Source organism: Xyrauchen texanus, chromosome 31 (assembly GCF_025860055.1).
Source record: "Xyrauchen texanus isolate HMW12.3.18 chromosome 31, RBS_HiC_50CHRs, whole genome shotgun sequence".
Classification (NCBI taxonomy): domain Eukaryota; kingdom Metazoa; phylum Chordata; class Actinopteri; order Cypriniformes; family Catostomidae; genus Xyrauchen; species Xyrauchen texanus.
The window spans coordinates 37,193,553-37,212,413 of record NC_068306.1 but is presented as its reverse complement, the minus strand read 5'-3'; the positions used below and the strand labels follow the sequence as shown (position 1 = coordinate 37,212,413).

Genomic DNA, 18,861 nt, shown 5'->3' with positions numbered 1-18,861 from the left:
GGGGGCACACAGGGCAAGGACAGGTTCAGGTGGTCTGGGAGCTGGCCACAGGGTAAGGGTAGGTTCAGGAGGCCTGGGAGCTGGCCACAGGGCAAGGATAGGTTCAGGAGGCCTGGGAGCTGGCCACAGGGTAATGACAGGTTTGGGGGACCTGGGAGGAGGCCACAGGACAGGGACTAGGTCGGGGGGCCTGGGAAGAGGCCGCAGGGCCGGGACCGGGTCAGGAGGCCTGGGAGGAGGCCACAGGACTGGAACAGGGTCAGGAGGCCTGGGGGGAGGCCACAGGACGGGAACAGGGTCAGGAGGCCTGGGAGGAGGCCACAGGACAGGGACCGGGTCAGGGGGCCTGGGAAGAGGCCACAGGACAGAAACAGGGTCAGGAGGCCTGGGGGGAGGCCACAGGACAGGGACCGGGTCAGGAGGCCTGGGAGGAGGCCACAGGACTGGAACTGGGTCAGGGGGCCTGGGAAGAGGCCACAGTACAGGGACCGGGTCAGGAGGCCTGGGAGGAGGCCACAGGACAGGGACAAGTTCAGGGGCCCTGGGAGGAGGCCACCGGACAGGGGCCGGGTCAGGAGGCCTGGGCGAGGGAGGTAGCGCCGTAGGAGGCTCTAGTGGCGGAGACCTGGAAGGCTCTGGCAGCGGAGCAGATGGAGGTGGCGCCATAGGAGGCTCTAGAGGCGGAGGCCTGGAAGGCTCTGGAGGCGGAGCCGTAGGAGGCTTGAGAGGCGGAGCCCTAGAAGACTCGAGTGACTTGTGGGGCGGAGCCCTGGGAGGCTCGAGAGACTTGAGAGGCGGAGCCCTGGGAGGCTGGAGAGGCTCGAGAAGTGGAGCCCTAGAGGGATCGGGAGGCGGAGCCGTAGGGGGCTCTGGAGGTGGAGCCGTAGAAGGCGCTGGAGGAGGAGCCGTAGGAGGCTCGAGAGGCGGAGCCCTAGAAAGCTCTGGAGTCTCTGGGAGCAGAGCCGTAGGAGGCTCGGGAGGCGGAGCCGTAGGAGGCTTGGGAGGTGGAGCCGTAGGAGGCTCTGGAGGAGCCGTAGGAGGCTCGAGAGGCGGAGCCCTAGAAAGCTCTGGAGTCTCTGGGAGCAGAGCCATAGGAGGCTCGGGGAGAAGGGCCGTGGAAGACTCGAGAGGCTCTGGAGGCAGAGCCCTGGAAGGCTCGAGAGGCTTGAGGGGCGGAGCCCTAGAAGGCTCGAGGGGCAGAGCCCTGGGAAGCTCGGGAGGAGCTCTAGAAGACTCGGTAGGCAGAGCTCTGGAGAGCTCGGAAGGCGGAGCTCTGGAAAGCTCGGGAGGCTCGGAGGGCGGAGCTCTGGAAAGCTCGGGAGGCGGAGCTCTGGAAAGCTTGGGAGGCGGAGCTCTGGAAAGCTCGGGAGGCTCGGAAGGCGGAGCTCTGGAAAGCTCGGGAGGCGGAGCTCTGGAAAGCTCGGGAGGCGGAGCTCTAGAAAGCTCGGGAGGCGGAGCTCGGGAGGCTCGGATGGCGGAGCTCTGGAAAGCTCGGAAGGTGGAGCTCTGGAAAGCTCGGAAGGCGGAGCTCTGGGAAGCTCGGAAGGCGGAGCTCTGGAAAGCTCGGATGACGCTGGTTCTGGGACGGTCATGGCTAATGGCGCTGGCTCTTGGACGGTCATGGCTACTGGCTCTGGCTCTTGGACGGTCATGGCTACTGGCTCTGGCTCTAGGACGGTCATGGCTACTGGCTCTGGCTCTAGGACGGTCATGGCTACTGGCGCTGGCTCAGGGACGGTCATGGCTACTGGCGCTGGCTCAGGGACGGTCGAGGCTACAGGCGCTGGCTCAGGGACGGTCGAGGCAACAGGCGCTGGCTCAGGGACGGTCGAGGCTACAGGCGCTGGCTCACTGACGTCGGAGGCTACAGGCGCTGGCTCACTGACGTCGGAGGCTACAGGCGCTGGCTCACTGACATCGGAGGCTACTGGCGCTGGCTCGCTGACGTCTGAGGCGTCAGGTGCTGGCTCACTGACATCGGAGGCTACTGGCTCGCTGACCGTGGCAGGCGTGGGCTCTGGCTCGCTGGTCGTGGCAGGCGTGGGCTCTGGCTCGCTGGCCGTGGCAGGCGCGGGCTCTGGCTCGCTGGCCGTGGCAGGCGGAGACTGGGGAGCAGAAGCCTTTCCTCTTCTCCTCCTCTGCCGGGCGGACGAAGCTGGCAACGCTGGCTCGTTGGCCGTGGCAGGCGTGAAGGGACGAACCACGGGCGAATGGAGGGTTACCACTGTGGGAGGAGTGGCAGGGTTCTCCTCGATGACGCCCACAGTAAACGGTGAACCGCAGGCCAGCAGAGTCTCCACCACGAACGCGCGGAGCGTCCAGCCGCGCGTTGCCTGTGGCAACCGCTCCTTGAGCGCACTGTTCAGGTTCGCCCGGAAAAACACCACCAGGTCGGAGTCAGGGAATTCGGTGGCACTCGCAATCGCGAGGAAATCACGGACGTGGTCCTCCACCGGACGATTTCCCTGCCTAAGTCTGAGCAGCTGACAGCTCGCTTTTAGAACCGCTGGATCCATGTTTGGTCTTTCGTTCTGTTACGAATGGGCAGCGAAGGCAGACGAGGAGATGCGGATCCAAGTACAGTTTGACTTTATTGAGGAAACAGACAAGGCAGGTACACGGAAAACTCGGGAACAAAGGAAAAACCCTCAATGGGGAAATAAACACAGGACTGAGAAAACAGGCAGGGAACACATACCGGGCTAACAACATTCAACAAAAGACAAGGACTGAACCAAAAACCAGGATATAAATACATGAACCCAGGAACAGGGGACCAATGAACAGACAGAACTCCAACAAGATGACGAGGGAATAAACAGAGGGAAAAGGCAAGTTAACGAGGGACAGGTGAAAACAATGACAGAGAACACGAACGCTAACAAGGAGACTATGGAACTAAACAAAGGACAAAAGTGAAAACTACGGAAAACAAAAGGGACAAAAAAGTTAAACAAGGGGCAACGGTGACACAAGACAAGGTATCCCTAACACACTTATTGTAAGGAATTACTATATTGTATTTGTGAACAACGTATGCTTAGATTAAACACATTTAGAAATTGTGTCTGAATAATAAAGTGCAGCAAGTACATTTAGTGTTTTGCTATTAGAATATGTAGTGTCCCAAAAAGTATTTAGACACTTCAGCTACAGTGAAAATATGTATGTCATTGCATATAACTACATATCAAATTATTTGCATTTTAAATTACCACACACAGAGATTTACATATATTCATAAATAAATAATAGTTCATTTATTAGCATTATTTGTTAGATTTTAAATGATAAAACTAAATATCTGTTTTGCTAAATGAAGACAAAAAGTATTGACACTTTCTGGTTGTCAAACTTTAGTGGAAAATGTCCACTAAAAATCACCCTGGGGCAGTTGGTTCAAAGTCATTGTAAAAATGTAAAATAAGTGTAAGTGTATAAATACTTTGAGGCCACTTTATATTCAAATATTCACATTTTATTTCTGTTCATAAATGTGAAATATTACCTTGGAAAATATTGCAACATGAAGATAAATGCAAACATTTTATTTTAAACTTGTTATTTATTTGTGTGTGTGTGTGTGTGTGTGTGTGTGTGTGTGTGTGTGTTTCATTTTGTTACTATATGAGTGAAGATTTCAGGTTATGTGTGAAGTTTGAGCTAGTTAGATTTCAGAAATGTACCTGTAGATTTCCACAGGGCATAAATGAGAAGGCTTTTATCCAAAACTGGCTTTAAGAAATTGCAATTTAATGCAGGTTCAGCAACTGCAAGCCCTTAAGAGGTGGAACATTTGTAAGTAGGCCAACCTAGTTCTGAAACTACAAGTCTAGACCCTCTCTAAAATGACTTTTTGTTGGGAATGCAGTTTTGCTCTAATTCAGACTTTCATAAAGGTAGGTCCTAAAAATCATGTTGTGATGTGTGAAGTACCAGGAAATCCCCACCAACAAATAACCAAAGTTTTTAATAATCCTATGTATTATTTTTCCTTTTAGTCCAAAACTACAGTACAGTTTAGGTAGTTAGTGTGATTTTCTGACATTTCCATTTTGATAAACACAAATGACTTCCAAAACCAATGACACAAGGTAATCCAAGGAGATATACACTATTTTCATGTTAAGCATTTTCTGTCCCACATTATTTTTATCCATTTTAATGCATGATTGCTTAAAACAGTACTATGACTTTTACAGTGCCCATTTAAAGCTACACTATATACTAATATATATATATATATATATATATATATATATATATATATATATATATATATATAATTAATGAGCAGGTATACCAGCACTCCATCTTACAAACCCTGTTTTTGCCTAACCTCGATTCTCTATGATCACAATGCTGCTAACAATGCCAATCTCTAAACCAGTTACTACCTTGGACTATTTCCACCTTTTTACTTTATCTGATATGACTAGCAATCATTGTCTAATGTTAGTGTTGCCTAACTTATGTAACGTAATGTATTTCAAAACTATTGGTTTCAGAAAGTCAAAAACAACAGCGGAAAATATGAAAAAAGTAAAATAAAATAACTGCCCATATTTTTTCGATATCCATCTTTTTCTTCCTTTCATTATTTATTTATTTTTTTGAAGGGAGGGGCGTGTTTTATTGTTGTTAGTGACATTCGGTCTGGTAAGATGATCACCTGTAACCATGGTTACACCGGTACTCCTCAAACCACCAGATTAATCCACGTTGAAGAGCAGGGCCGGAGCACATCTAACATAATTTCCAAAACAGTGTTTCTCTGCAAGTACCTTGCAATTCTATTTTTCAACCACTAGGTATGCAGCTTTATTCTTTTGGCAAAAAGTAGTGTTTATTGAAAGTGAAGATTGATAAAAACTAAATTGTTCTTCTTGGTCGTTTACTAATGCATTTCTTTTTATGCACATTAGGGGCTGCTCGCACCGAACACATTTTTGCGGATGTTTGCGCTGTTTTTCAATTGTTTTCCAATGTAAATGGTTGACCTCTTTAACCACAGGAGCCCCGCTAAAAAAAAGTCTAGAATTTAGAGCTAGAATTTGGCTGGTGGAACGTTGAACATATTCTTTTTACAAACAATATTTAATATACATCTAACAGTAACATATTTTAAATATACAATATTTCGGCAAAACTCTAAAAAAAGTTTCTACTGTTAGTGTTACTACAGTAATAGCAAGGTAAATTTCTATAATAAATTTCTAATAGCAAGGGTGGTGGTTCGTAAAGCCTGTAATTACCATTGTGCATGACACAATGTAAACTCAAGTGACGAGGTAAAAAGGAAAAACAAAGTCGAGGCTGTTTAATATGGATTCCACTAGCTTTAGCACAGAGCTTTTAAAGTTCCCATCTCATACATGTGTGTAACTCAAATGGGCTGCACGACTGGCCCTGTGTTCACCACTGGAGAGCGCAAGCTGCGCTGCATGGTTTAATCAGGTTAGTGACTGTTTTGTCACATTTTGGACAATTTGACTTCTGGTGTTTCCCATGCACAGCGATAAATGACAGCACTAAATATTTGATTGACCGGCCAACTACTCGACCGGCCCACCAGGAAAAGTGTCAGTGCTCCCGATGCCAGTCCATCCCTGTTTTGGTCTTTGAGCACACTAGATGATAAATCTAGATGTTGTTGGGAAGCTTAGATCGTCAGCTTTGCGATGAGGTGTGATATTTCATAATCGATAGCATAATTGATTTGTTTATCGTGCTGATTCTGCTGGACAGCAAATTCTGTTCTAGACATCTGAGATGGTTAAAACATTAGGTAGTGTACCTACATAAGCTCCTAATGTAGACCTAATGTAGAGTTTACTTGAGGCTTACAGAAACAGTGATTAGAGCAGACATGAAACATGTATTGGCACTGAGAGCTTTTAATTTATGTATGTCTAATATTATTTGGTGCTATTTGAAAAACTTGTATATTCATAATCATATTTCTAATATATTCATAATCATCATTACCACAAGGTAGCTTTTCATTTGTGATGAGATTTTCATATCTTGTTATTTTATGCAACATGCAAAAGTGAAGGTGAATTAATCGTTGTCGTTGAACATGTCACAGTCAGCAATGAAAGATTGATTTGATTGGTTTACCAAAGAAATCTTTAACGATTCCTGAAATTGGTCTCAGATGACAAAACATGGCAAAAATCATACAGTGTGCACTTGATTCTAAAAACTTGGCTCACATACCAGGTGTTGGTTTTAAAGCATCACGACAATGTGCCCAGATCTTTACATATGAAGGACTACCTTCACAAACATGTTATGCAAATCCCAAGAAGACTGTCTCTAATAACATCTACAGCAGCTGCTGCCTGACGCTGGGGAGGAGACAGTGGCAGGGATCGGACTGGAACCAACATGCTGTCCTGAACACATCAAACACACCACTGCTTCCCTCACATCACTGTCATACACACTGACAGAAAACTGACAGAACAGCATCAAAGAGAAGCCAGAAGACCTCTGTGATGGTAAGGAATATGACTGTCAGGAGCTACGATTGGAATACTAGCTTACTACAGAATACTGTGCAGAAGGAATAATGCCTACAAGCTTAGTGTTAAAAATGCAACATAACAATAAGAATATAAAGGAAGATATTTGTCTTACTTTATATTCTTATTATTGTTTTAAAATTGACTTTTATGTCCATGTAAAGCACTTTGAATGACCACTTTGTATAAAATGTGCTATATTAATAAACTTGCCATGCTTTTCATACTATTAGCTTTCTGAGTAGTAAGTGAAACAGGAGGCACTGTTAATTAAACTGCTGAATTTTTCTCAACCAACTTTAAAAGCTTAGATTACACACAAAATGTAGACTAATAGCATAAATATACATGAATAAATGTATATGATAATAAAGTATAATTCATAAATACAATTGTATAATGTTTACAATCGTATGACGATATTTTGATATTCTGTCTTTCTAAGCCTGTAATTCAGGCTCTATTTGCTTTTGCTTTTTTTCTGTGTAGTATTGTTTGTAAGTGTCTTGTTTAAACCATGCCAAGTCTAGTTTATGTCAAGCCACATTTATGTTTAGCTATGTTTTAGTCATGTTCATGTTTATGTCTACTTTAGTTCCCCTTCTGTCACTCATTTGACGTTGTGTCAGCTGGCGTCTCTCTCTCTGCACGCTGTGCAGTCCATGCCCCTGGGCACTTTGACAGCGCTTTCTCTCTGTTTAAAAGAGTGTCTCCTCCTAAAAGAGTTTTATTTTCTCTAAAAGAGTTTTCCACTCACAAAAAGAGCAATACACAGCGGCGTTGAACGTCCTTTTCAGGACACGTCTTTTTTCAAGATGCCTTTCTGCCCCTGTGTTGTTCCTGGATGCGGTCGATTTCTCTCCAAGAACGACGGCCACAGACGCTGCCTCATGTGCCTGGGTAGTGATCACACTGAGGTAGCGTTCGTGGATGGTTCATGTTCTCACTGCGAGAACATGACCATGGCAATGTTGCGGTCGCGGCTCTCCTTCCTGATGGTGAATGTCACTTCAGCCACCCCCCACGTCGCTCCTTCTTCCCACGGGATTGAGGATGACCCGGTTGGCGAAGAAGGCGATAAGGGAATGATGACGGGCTCGATTTTGCCACGTAAATCCCCAAGAACCACCCGCCACTCGACACTCTTGTGTTTCTGTCCGGGCTCGGGATGTGTGCGACTCGCCTCATGGCCAGCCGGCATTCTCCCTCAAGCCCCCGGGCTTGGATGATGACATCACCGCCACATCAGCGAGCGTCCAGGCGTCTGACGTGGAAGACTCATCTGGGCTGCCGCCTTCGGGCCAGCCCGCCCAGTCGGAGGCGGATGCGCAGATGGCCGACATGCTTTCCCCCAGCTGGGTGCGCGGAGCAGGGTAAGGGCTTCCAGTATACTGACTGGTATTCGCTGCCCCGCTTCCCTTTATACCCGTATGTCCGGGGCGGGGCATGCAAATTCTGTCTGCCAACTTGACATTAGCCTTTTCTCAGGTTCAGAGGTACGATTCGGCGCCCAAGGAAGACCCCTTGTGTCACTTCATTTGACACAATGTCTCATTCCCTCCTTAAAAAAATGTACGCAATTAATCGCACTGCCCCCGGATTGTAATATGGGTTGAAGTTCGCAGAGTCAGCCCTTGCCCCATTAAGGGAAGTGGGCGTTCATATCCTCAACTATCTCAACAACTGGCTAATCCTAGCTCACTCTTGGGATGTGCTGTGTGCGCACAGGGACCTGGTGCTCACGCACCTCAGCCGACTAGGGCTTCGGGTCAACTGGGAAAAAAGCAATCCTCCTGGTTCAGAGCATCTCTTTTCCCAGCTTGGACTCAGTCTTTATTATGGCATGCCTCACAAACGAGCACGCACAGTCCGTGCTGACCTATTTGAAGGCGTTCAGACAACCACTGAAACTGTTCCAGAGGCTCCTGGGGCATATGACGTCCTCAGCGGTGACCACAGTGCTCTGGTTGATGCATATGAGACTGCTTCAGTACTGGCTCCAGACTCGAGTCCCCAGATGGGCATGGCGCCGCTGGACACATCGTGTGGCCATCACCTCACATTTCTATGGGCAGGTGTTGCCCTAGAGCAGGTCTCCAGGCATGTCTTGGTTACGACCGACGCCTCAAAGACAGGCTGGGACACTGTATGCAACAGGCATAAAGCCGCCGGATCCTGAATGGGCCTCCAGGGAGACTCCACCCTCAGATGGTCCAGCTGATTTGAAGTCGATTTGGGGAGGTACAAATAGACCTGTTCGCTTCCCCAGAATCCTCCCACTAACCACTTGGTACGCCCTGACAGAGGCAAGAAGGTGCTCCTCGCGTCAGCCCCCACCCCCTGGCGAATTCCATAGAGGAAGGACCTTCTTTCTCATCTGGCACCTGCGACCAGACCTCTGGAATCGCCATGTCTGGAGCAAGGATGGGACGCGGAAGACCTAAGTGGCCTAACACCCACCCTGGTAGACACGATCACTCAGACTAGGGCTCCCTCTACGAGGCATCTGTATGCTTTGAAGTGGCATCTGTTCGCTAAGTGGTATTCTTCCCAACGCAAAGACCCCCAGAGATGCACAGTCGGAACAGTTTTCTTTCTGCAGGAAAGGTTGATGGGACAGCTGTCCCCCTCCACCTTGAATGTGTATGTAGCCGCTATAGCGGCACACCATGACACAGTGGACGGTAAGTCCTTAGGGAAGCACGACCTGATAATTAGGCTCCTGAGAGGCACCAGGAGATTTAATCCCTCCAGAGGGATTAAAGAGCCCTTGGAGTCAGCTGAGTTTAAGGCACTCTCTTTAAAGACTTCCTTCCAGACTGCGCTCACTTCCATCAAGCGGGTAGGATGCCTGCAAGCGTTCTCTGTCAGCAAAGTATGCCTAGCAGCCCAGCACGTGCCGCCTCCCGCAGCGCTGCAACCCCATTCATCTCCCCTGAGCTGAAGACGTGTGCTGTTGACTCCCAGTAGTGTTCACAAAATGTGTTCCCCTGATGACTTCCTCCAAGCCCTGTGGTAGACGAGTTTGCGGAGAAACTCGCTGCAGCTCAGAACATGCGCTAACTAAACCCTGTACTGGGGTAGGTGCACGGCATGGACTGGTTCCCCATAGGCAACCCCATGTGACGTATATGTTCCACTAAATCATTTCCCTGTTGGGAAACTGCATCTTCCATGGGCAGAGGCCCCTCTGCCCCAGTCACCATGTTTGTATAAACTCCTCCCATGTTGGGTAGGACCTACAATTGGACTTCTCCACATGACATACTTCTGACAAGGCTCTACAAGACAATGTGATATATACAGTGTGTATTTCCACTCAAAATTACCCCCCCCCCCCTCCCCCCTCAATCTGGGTGGGGTGTGGTCTCCGCGGTGTCTTCCCCTTAGGAGTGACACCCCCCCTCCCAGACGTGGACACTGGTGGTCCCAGTCGGTTGATAAATGTTAACTCTTTTCAGGGAGAAAAACGAAAAAAGAGGGAGACGGCTCGACTGGGCTAGCCTGCCCCTATTCTTTCTTTGGGGCAGTCGACTTCTCCCTGAAGGGCTGTTCGATGCTCATAACAGCGTTGGGGGAGGTTACATGTCAGCCTGGTACACTGGCTACGAGGCACACAGCAGTCTGCCTGTCTCGCACTGCCAGTTCACGTAACACAGTCCAGCTAGTTGTGGCATTTTTGTAGGGGAATCCTAGTGTCACTTCATCGACACAATGTCGAGTGAGTGACAGATAGGGAACATCCTGGTTACTTCCCTAACCTCCATTCCCTGATGGAGGGAACGAGACATTGTGTCCCTCCTGCCACAATGCTGGACTACCCGCTGAAACGGCCAGGACTTTACTCTCGGATCCTCAGTACAAAACCTGAATGAGCTGTATGCACGCCCCTCCTTTACGTATGTTCAGGGGAGTGGCATGCAAATACCACTCGCCAAATCCAATTGGCCTTATATAAAAGATCAGAAAGTGTCTCTGGCTACCAAGAGTGACCTCTAGTGTCACTTCATCAACACAACGTCTCGTTCCCTCCATCAGGGAATGGAGGTTTCGGAAGTAACCAGGACTTTCTCTGGTTATTTTTCTCTTTGAAAATAGAGGTTGCACTTTTTATTTTTGTATGAGCCAACATATATGATTTTCCCATTATTTAGTAATAATTATTTGTCAGGAAATCGAACTGTGAAAATTTGTTTCAGATGACTGACTAAGGTCATTGTGGAATGTCTAATTTTCAATAGGCAGAAGCACTGAAATATGAACCACTGAATTTCTTTAACATCAAATAGAACCAGTGTAATTTTCTCAAAATACTGCACTTCACTTCTGTTGATTACAGCCAAACGTGAGGACGAACATCTGCGATGGTACAGGAAAATACATCAGTGATGCTTCTCAAAAATAAGCTTAAGAATTTCTTACAGCAACAATGCATTTCAGATAAAAAGGGCCCTGGACTCTCTCCGAGTTCTCTGTGTGAGGTAGAGAGATCACAAATGGCACAGTCCCTTCTTTATGGTCTTCTAAAGTATTCGTATCCCAGTACTTGAAGGGACCATCTGTTCCAAGGATAAAGTTTGTCCATTGCAATACTGTATAACTGACCGCTCATCTATTTAGCTGTTCTGTCTGTCCCTTGTATCACTCTAACAAGTAAACAAATTAAATACATTTATCTGAAATCAATATTTCAATAGTTTGTGAAATAGCCATGTAATACACTGGATAATGTACAGTAAATTGGTCATTATCCAACCCATTCTCATGACAAGTCATAATAATGGTACGAGATGGTGAAATCATAAAAAAAGGTATGCACTGAAGTGCCGTAACTGTTTAGTGAATTCATCCCACTGTTTTTAAAGGATACTGTGGCATTTCACCTATATGATCCCTTAAAATATTTTATATGAGGAATATATTTGGACTTTACACTTTATAAATGCAATTGTGTTTTATTGAAAAATTCCACAGCTCTGTGCATTTCCTTTATGAAAAGGATTTTCAGTACATAGAAGTATATACTGCAAACCCTAATATCAGTTTCCTTTTCATAGACTCATAAATTTATAGAGATGGGGAACAGCAAACAACTTAATTTGAATCTTTTTGCTGTGCAGCTTCTCAGTACTGCCAGAAAAAGCATGGTAAATGATTTATGGTTTCCCAGACTGGCAATAAAATATGTAACAATAGATATTATTTACATGTGCTCTTCACACATTTTGTAGTTGTAACTAAAAAAACTATATTAAGTTTGTGAGATTTTGGATTTTTATACATGTACATAAAACTGAGAGAAAAAACAAAACAACAACAAAAAAAAAAACATTGAGGGTAGCAGCCTTCATGGGCAACTTACAGCTTTAGACATTTGCAATACTTTATCCATATGAATATGATTATGTGCAAGCCCAAACTGCCATGTACAGAAATTCAAAAGCAATTGTCCTAATCTGTAAAATCATTTTCAGTCAACAATCAACTGAAGCTAAACTGACAATAATACCAAACATAAACCTTTGAGGATATGTGGAAGAGACCATTTGTAATAAAGCTCACACATTTTACAGGTTTTGTATGGAACAAAAGAAAAATACCATCACAACTAATGTAAATCAATAATGTTAATAAGCAACCAACAAACACACAAGAAAAATTGTCATTAAAGAAAAAAGTTCTGGTTGAATGAAAAACTGATTTACATGTTAACATGATTTGTGGTGTTATATCTGGAAATACTGTAATATCTTGAATATTACAATATTCAAGAAAAAAACAACAACAACAACGAGTAGAACCTCAAGCTCTTTTATCTAAAATGTTAATTTAATCATTCCCATCGTTAAACTTGTGGTATATTATGTTTTTTTTTTTTTTTTATTCATTTATTTTTCCCAAACAGACTCTCTTTGATGCAAGATGCTTGTGCAGTGCCTTGAAACCAGTTCTCTTATTTAACTGTATTACACTGATTTCAAGTTTAAATAAATTTTCAACATTTCAAAGCAATGTATATATATATATATATATATATATATATATATATATATATATATATATATATATATATATATATATATATATGAAGAAAAATATTGCTATTCTTCCTTTACAATAATTATAACCTAGATCTAAAACTATGTAAATTTAGATCAAGAGAAATATTTCAACACAAGAATAACAGAGACAGTGGTGTATAACTTAATTTACAATCTATCTGCAAAGATATATGGGCTAATTAGTGAAACATAGGGCATTAAGTTGGTAGAATTCAAAATGACTCGTAGTTTGGCACTAAAATGATATGCACACTAACATTGTTCCTATTGCTAACCCAGTTGAGGAATGACATAAGTACAAAACACCAAATGGCAATCTATAGTGAACATTAACTTTAAAACATTTATCATGGCTTGGTGATGTCTCTGGGATCTGGCTGTTGATTTTCAGGAGAAATTATTTCAGAGAAAAAAATCCAGTTTAACTACTTCACTTGAAAGAGCAACAAACTGAGCTTAGCTATAAAAATCTTGTGTGCAAAATCATACAAATTCTGTAGAATAAGTTTGCTGTTAAGAACTCATTTCAGAGGGCTGATGGTACAGTTGATATATATCAAGACAGGATATTTAAGACTATGGCAGCTCATTTTAATATGAGTAAAAAGTTAACCATGCTCATGTGTAAGATGGAAACAGATCAAGATGCATTCAAATCTACAAAATGCTAAATCATACTAAATGCCAGTGTGCTAAGCTGTAAGGTTAATGCATAGGCTTTGTAAATTACTACAGTAACTGTGTAGTCTTGTTATATTGCATGTTCTACGGGTCAAGATTGTGAAATAATCAGAAACATTTTGCTTATCTGTAGTTTTTGCTACCAAACAGTTGCACTGTTGCCAATTGGTTAGTATTTTTGGTGTTCTAGACCAAAACTACACATAAGCATTTTTTTATGGGATAGATAAGGGTAATATTTCTAATATGATTGTTTGCAATTTGTTTGTTCCCTATATGTGTTATTAGCAATGCTAGTGTTTTAAATATAATATTAAATAATACATGCATGAATGTCATTCTGCAACATAAATAGCTGAGAAGATTACAGAAATTCTACCAAATTCATTGAAATAAGAGCTTTTTTCTCTCAAGTGAAATCCACCATATAGAATGTACTGATAACATTGTATGTTTTTACCAAAACATTTAATACAAATGCATGTAGATGGTATGTTTCTTTAATGAAAATCTGTTAGTGTGGTATGAGCATTTGAGAAACCCAAGATAGTTCTTCTATAGGAAAACAACTGTGTCATATAGAAGTTTGCCACCATCTTAAGTTCATTTTGTTAGAAAAGTTTTCCATCTGGATAAAATTACAGATTTGCATGGTAGGCTTGCGTTCATACAGTAACCCCATAAAAGTATTTGTGCATTTATGTCACACTTGAGCACACATTTCAAGCAAAACACAAATGTAAATTTCACAAATGTAAGTTTGTATGGTTTTAAAGTAAATTATAAAAAGAAGAAAAATAATAGCTCAAGGGTCCCTCATCATGCTTGGCAACACTGTCCTGTTCAGCTCATAATGATGTGATACAATTAAGTCACACTAGCTTCTGAGGAGAACCGAGTTTTATCGGAAAGGTGTGACACTTGCCAAAACAGGCAGATGCATACAGTAATTGTCTCTACAGACGTGTACAATGCAACCTGGGGAGCCCTGTGCGAACGACGTCTGGCGTTTGGCACCTGGATAGGTGCACAATCTCTGGGGCACATACATTTCCAAAAGAGGAATACTGTTAAAGTGCCCAATATTGAACATGGAGAGTCAAATTCTCTTCTGGAGTGAGTCATGTCTCCTACGTACGAAGGATGTCCCTGACCCCCTGAACAGCAGAGCAGGTTTATTCTAGGGTCAGAATGCAACTGGATGGAGGAATGGAGACTCAACCCTCAATTAGCTGGTTGACAGTATGCTGCACCAGGCTTAGATGCCTTAACTCACAGATGGCCATAAAATAAAATGTGAATATGTGTTTCCCGTCGCCTTGCTACATTGAGAATTGTGCAAGATACGAAAAGATAAGGAAACATTGATACTAGTTGCACCAAATGGCCCAACAGTCACTGGTCCCCCATTTGGTAGAGCTGTGGTTCTCCCACATGGGACATTTTTGGAGGTCAGATCTACTCTTTCAAACTCAAGGCACAATCTGGCATCCTCAGCCAGAGATGTCTGGCCTTTGAATAGGGCTCATCTGACACAATGGAGTTGTCGCAACCAAGGAACCCTAAATGAGGTGGCTGAATGTCTTTAAGTAGCAACTTTTCTGAATGATGCTCCTCCCAGGATGAGGACCCAAGCATTGCACTGTGCAGAAGATACCATTGTTTATATATGGTTGGATGCAGCACTTTCTCCAGTGTTGCTCAATGTAAATGTCACTACCATAACAATCACTCATGACTTCTGAGGGCTTGTCTATAAGCAACACCTTTTGTTCAGCAGAATTATGTGTGGTACGAGACAGCGAGGAGCCTTTTTTGCCGAGCTACCATCCAGGTCTCAAACTTATTGCTGGTGTTAAATGTGCTTAAGAGTTCCACGTTTAAGCCACTAGAGGTGGTAAGCTTATGCATACTCTTTTTGGAGACTGTGCTGCTACTTGATTTGGCATTAATCAAATGTATTGGGGACCTTCAGGTATTTCTGTCAATAACTCCAAGGTAGAGTTTGGACCAGGTCTGTCAAAGATCATTCTTAAGCCCAGGGAAGGTTATGTGCCTAAGTGCTGGCAACCCCCTTTAGGGCTGAGGTTGTTACCCTACAAACATTCTCTTCTCCTCCCTTTGAGTCGGACGAGGCTAAGAGTTACATATGCTCTGCCCTGTGTGGGCATTTTGCATGGACACTGACAGAAAGAGTCGATTCAGAACAATTATATTTTTGCTTGGGAGGATGTAACAAAAGGCTTGACCATCTCCAAGCATAAATGTTGGTCGTATATGCACTCACTTTTGACTCATAAGGTATACAATACCCCATGGGAATAAAAGCTAATTCGACAAGGAATATGGCCTCCTCCTGGGCATGGGCAAATGGTGTATGACTAGAACACATACTGTATGTCTGGCTGCGGGTTGAGATTTCCCTAACACCTTTGCCATGTTTTATAACCTGCATGTATCTTCCTTCTCTTCCCAGATCTTTACAGAGGAAGAAGGTTGTTCCTGTTAATCCTTCAGATTAACAATTGGTTAGTATTGGTCTCTCCATTCTCAGTGGTGTGAATGAAAGCACAGGTGTCAGTGTTCCACTACCTTGTTGGCTAGTATTTTCCAATAGCCATTGTTTCACTGCCCTATGTGATAGTGTAATGGTAACAAACCCGTGGCCATGTGCCACTCTGCCACCCTTATTGCACTGACCAGGAATGGCTATTATACAGAGTCTCTATCTTGACATTGAGGTGTTGACTTATTGTTCCCACCTCCCTTCCTATATTTTTATATGAAGGAGTGGCTAAATCAATGCTTTTGTCTACCCTGTAAATGGCTAGTTGGCATTGCTCATCAGCAATACAGCCTGACAAAATACGGCTCCCACAGCATCAGCTTTTGATACAGCATCAAAGTTACCTTATTGAAAGGGAACATCTTGGTTCCTACGTAACACTGGCTCCCAGAAAAGAGGGGACAGGACACTGTGTAGCTTTGCCGTAGCTCCTGATTTTGAGCCATTAAGAGAATAAGATGTCGTCTTCCTTCAAATGGAAAATTCTGAATGTATGAAGGTAACTCCCGCTTATATGCTCACTATGACGTCAGGATAGACGTGACTGAATAAGGTTTCAACGTCACCACCCCTGGGAAGAGCTTCCACAGCGTCAGCTTCTGACACAGCATCTCGTCCCCCACTTTCAGGGAACCAGGGTTATGTAGTTACCCAAACAGTCATCCTAGAGCTTTCAAGCTACAGCCAGCAAAATGCTACAGACTTTCAGGCTGCTCTGACTTTGTGTGCTATGTCTTTTCTAAGATCTCACTTTCAATTTTCCTGTATCTGGCTTTCAAAGTGGCCAAAAATCCCAGGGATCTACGTTGACTTATCTATCTGTCTGTCTGTCTGTCTTTTCTGTTGGACTTGCAAAACCTTCAAACAAATTTTCAATTTGATTGATATACTTTATTGTTATAGATATTGTGCTATACTACATCTGTGGTTACTCTGTTAGGACACCTGTATAAACTTGAAGGGAACTGACTTCATGCATCTTCTAACAAGCACTGCAACATTTTCTAGAAATCATTGCAAAACTGGCTCAGAAAAGTGAAGTTAACTCTGAGAAATGCTATAGCTGTATTTTTCATGCCACTTGGTTTGATGTTTTAAATATAACGCAATGACATTCAGGCAAGTGTGACTTACAAAAAGTGTCCAAATACTTTTGGAGCAACTGTATGACAGTATCAGAATACTCAGAATAACTGTCTAGTTTTTAATTATTTTACAGGTATTTTCCACATCTATCCAAGTATGGATGGGAAACTCATGCCAAAAACCAAAATTCCAGGATGCAATGTTGACAGTCCTTCAATATTTTTGTATATGTAACAACGTAGTTGTACATCTATAAATGACAGATAGCTTTACATGGTTATAAATCATTGAAAATGTATAGTGAAATGTTCAAGTTGAACTTTCTTTACCCTTTTTGCTTTTATCAACGGATGACAATAGAAGACTCTAAATATTTGCTCTTTTTTTTGGCCTGAAAGGTGCATGCAGTATGATGTATATCACTACATTATACAGTATTCAACTATTTACAGTGTTTGTACAGATGACCATACATTTAACCAGCCGTGACCACACATGAAAACTAAAAAGTTAACAAATGGCATAGAAACACTTAAATGTTGAAATTTGATATTTTAAGAATGCTAAATTTATATATTTTTTTATTTTTTTTTTGTATGTGATTTATCTCATTTAGGCCTTGCAGCCATGTGTCTGGATATGGTTTCCCAATGTCTCAACTCTTTTGTGCAAGAGCTTATTCATTAGGGGCTAATAGACGTAATAGTAACGTAGACATGCAGTATCTCTGTTTTTTGGCCTTTTGTCCCCATATGATTCTGGAAATTTCAGGTGTAAGCTTAAAAATGCAAATTCATGTTCAATGCCCTTTCTAGTAATTTTTTCTTAGTTTTTTTTTGCTACAACGTTTGCTTTGTGCAGAAGATATACTTGCTAAAAACAAATTAAACAGACAAACAACTCACGTATTACGTAAACACTCAAAATCATCCTAATACAAACACATAAAAAACATAGCAAATGAAAAAACTAATAAATAAATAACGCAAAATTTAAATGTTTTCACGTGGGTTCACGTTTTGAAGAAATGGTCTTGCTGGAATTTTTAACGTAAAATAAGGCCAGGCTAACAAATGTAGGGGAATTTTTAGAGATACAGATAGGAAACCCAGTAAACTAGGTTGAATAGACCGAATGCAGTAGGAAAGAAAATGCGGGCGTAAGAGTCTATCTTTGTAACACGGATGTGCAAGCGCCCTTGCCGCCACGCTCCGGAGCGACAGTCCTCAAAGCAACAGAAGAAGCTGGTGCAGTCCTTCCCGTCCAGGCACTCATACCCGTACTCCTCGTCACGCTCCTGCATGTGAGTGGCATTGTTCATCTGGATGGCAGTGGCCGAGCGTGGGCGGATGTCCACAGTGGGGGCCTGCTTTTAAAAGAGAAGAAACAATCAACGAGATTCACAGCAAATGCACGTGACATTACAAGCAGTTGTTGTTAGGGTCTGCATTCGGAAGTCACCCAATAGGTAATTTGCACCTAATTCTCTAGATGGTGAGTATAAATGACTTCATAACTGCAATAATTAGAGGCAGGCACAATGTGATGCAAATTGTTCCATTGGGCAAAGCAGCGAAGCAATTGGTTATTCTTTCTTTATTTATTTATTTCATGCTGGGCAACCCATACAATTATACAATAATATAACACAAGTCTGTCATTTTCCACTTAACTCTTTTTAAAAAGTTTTTTTAAACTAGAAGTCATTCAGTATCAAATTAGTAATACATTACACATGCTATTCACATGTAAATTTGAGTATATTTTTCAGACTGTAAATATATCATAATTTATAATCAAATAAATGTATTTACTTTTAATTAGTAAATAAAGATGTTAAATAAAATTGGGTGTTTCTTCAACTATGGGCATGAGTTGTCCCATGAGTTGATTTTCATTAAAACAAAAAATGTTTGGTTGTTTGTTTTATGAAGGT

At 43.0% G+C, this 18,861-nt stretch overlaps 1 protein-coding gene across 1 annotated transcript in view; it reads right to left on the bottom strand.

Annotated features, from left to right (window-relative positions):
• Window positions 1–12,644: 12,644 nt before the first annotated feature.
• The window catches only part of LOC127625040 (gamma-aminobutyric acid receptor subunit gamma-2-like), a 165,044-nt gene continuing 158,827 nt past the window's right edge, over window positions 12,645–18,861 (bottom strand). Inside the window, 1 exon segment of the mRNA XM_052100093.1 lies at window positions 12,645–18,291. Within this exon segment, the coding sequence (XP_051956053.1) occupies window positions 18,013–18,291 (279 nt within the window). The 3' untranslated portion in view covers window positions 12,645–18,012.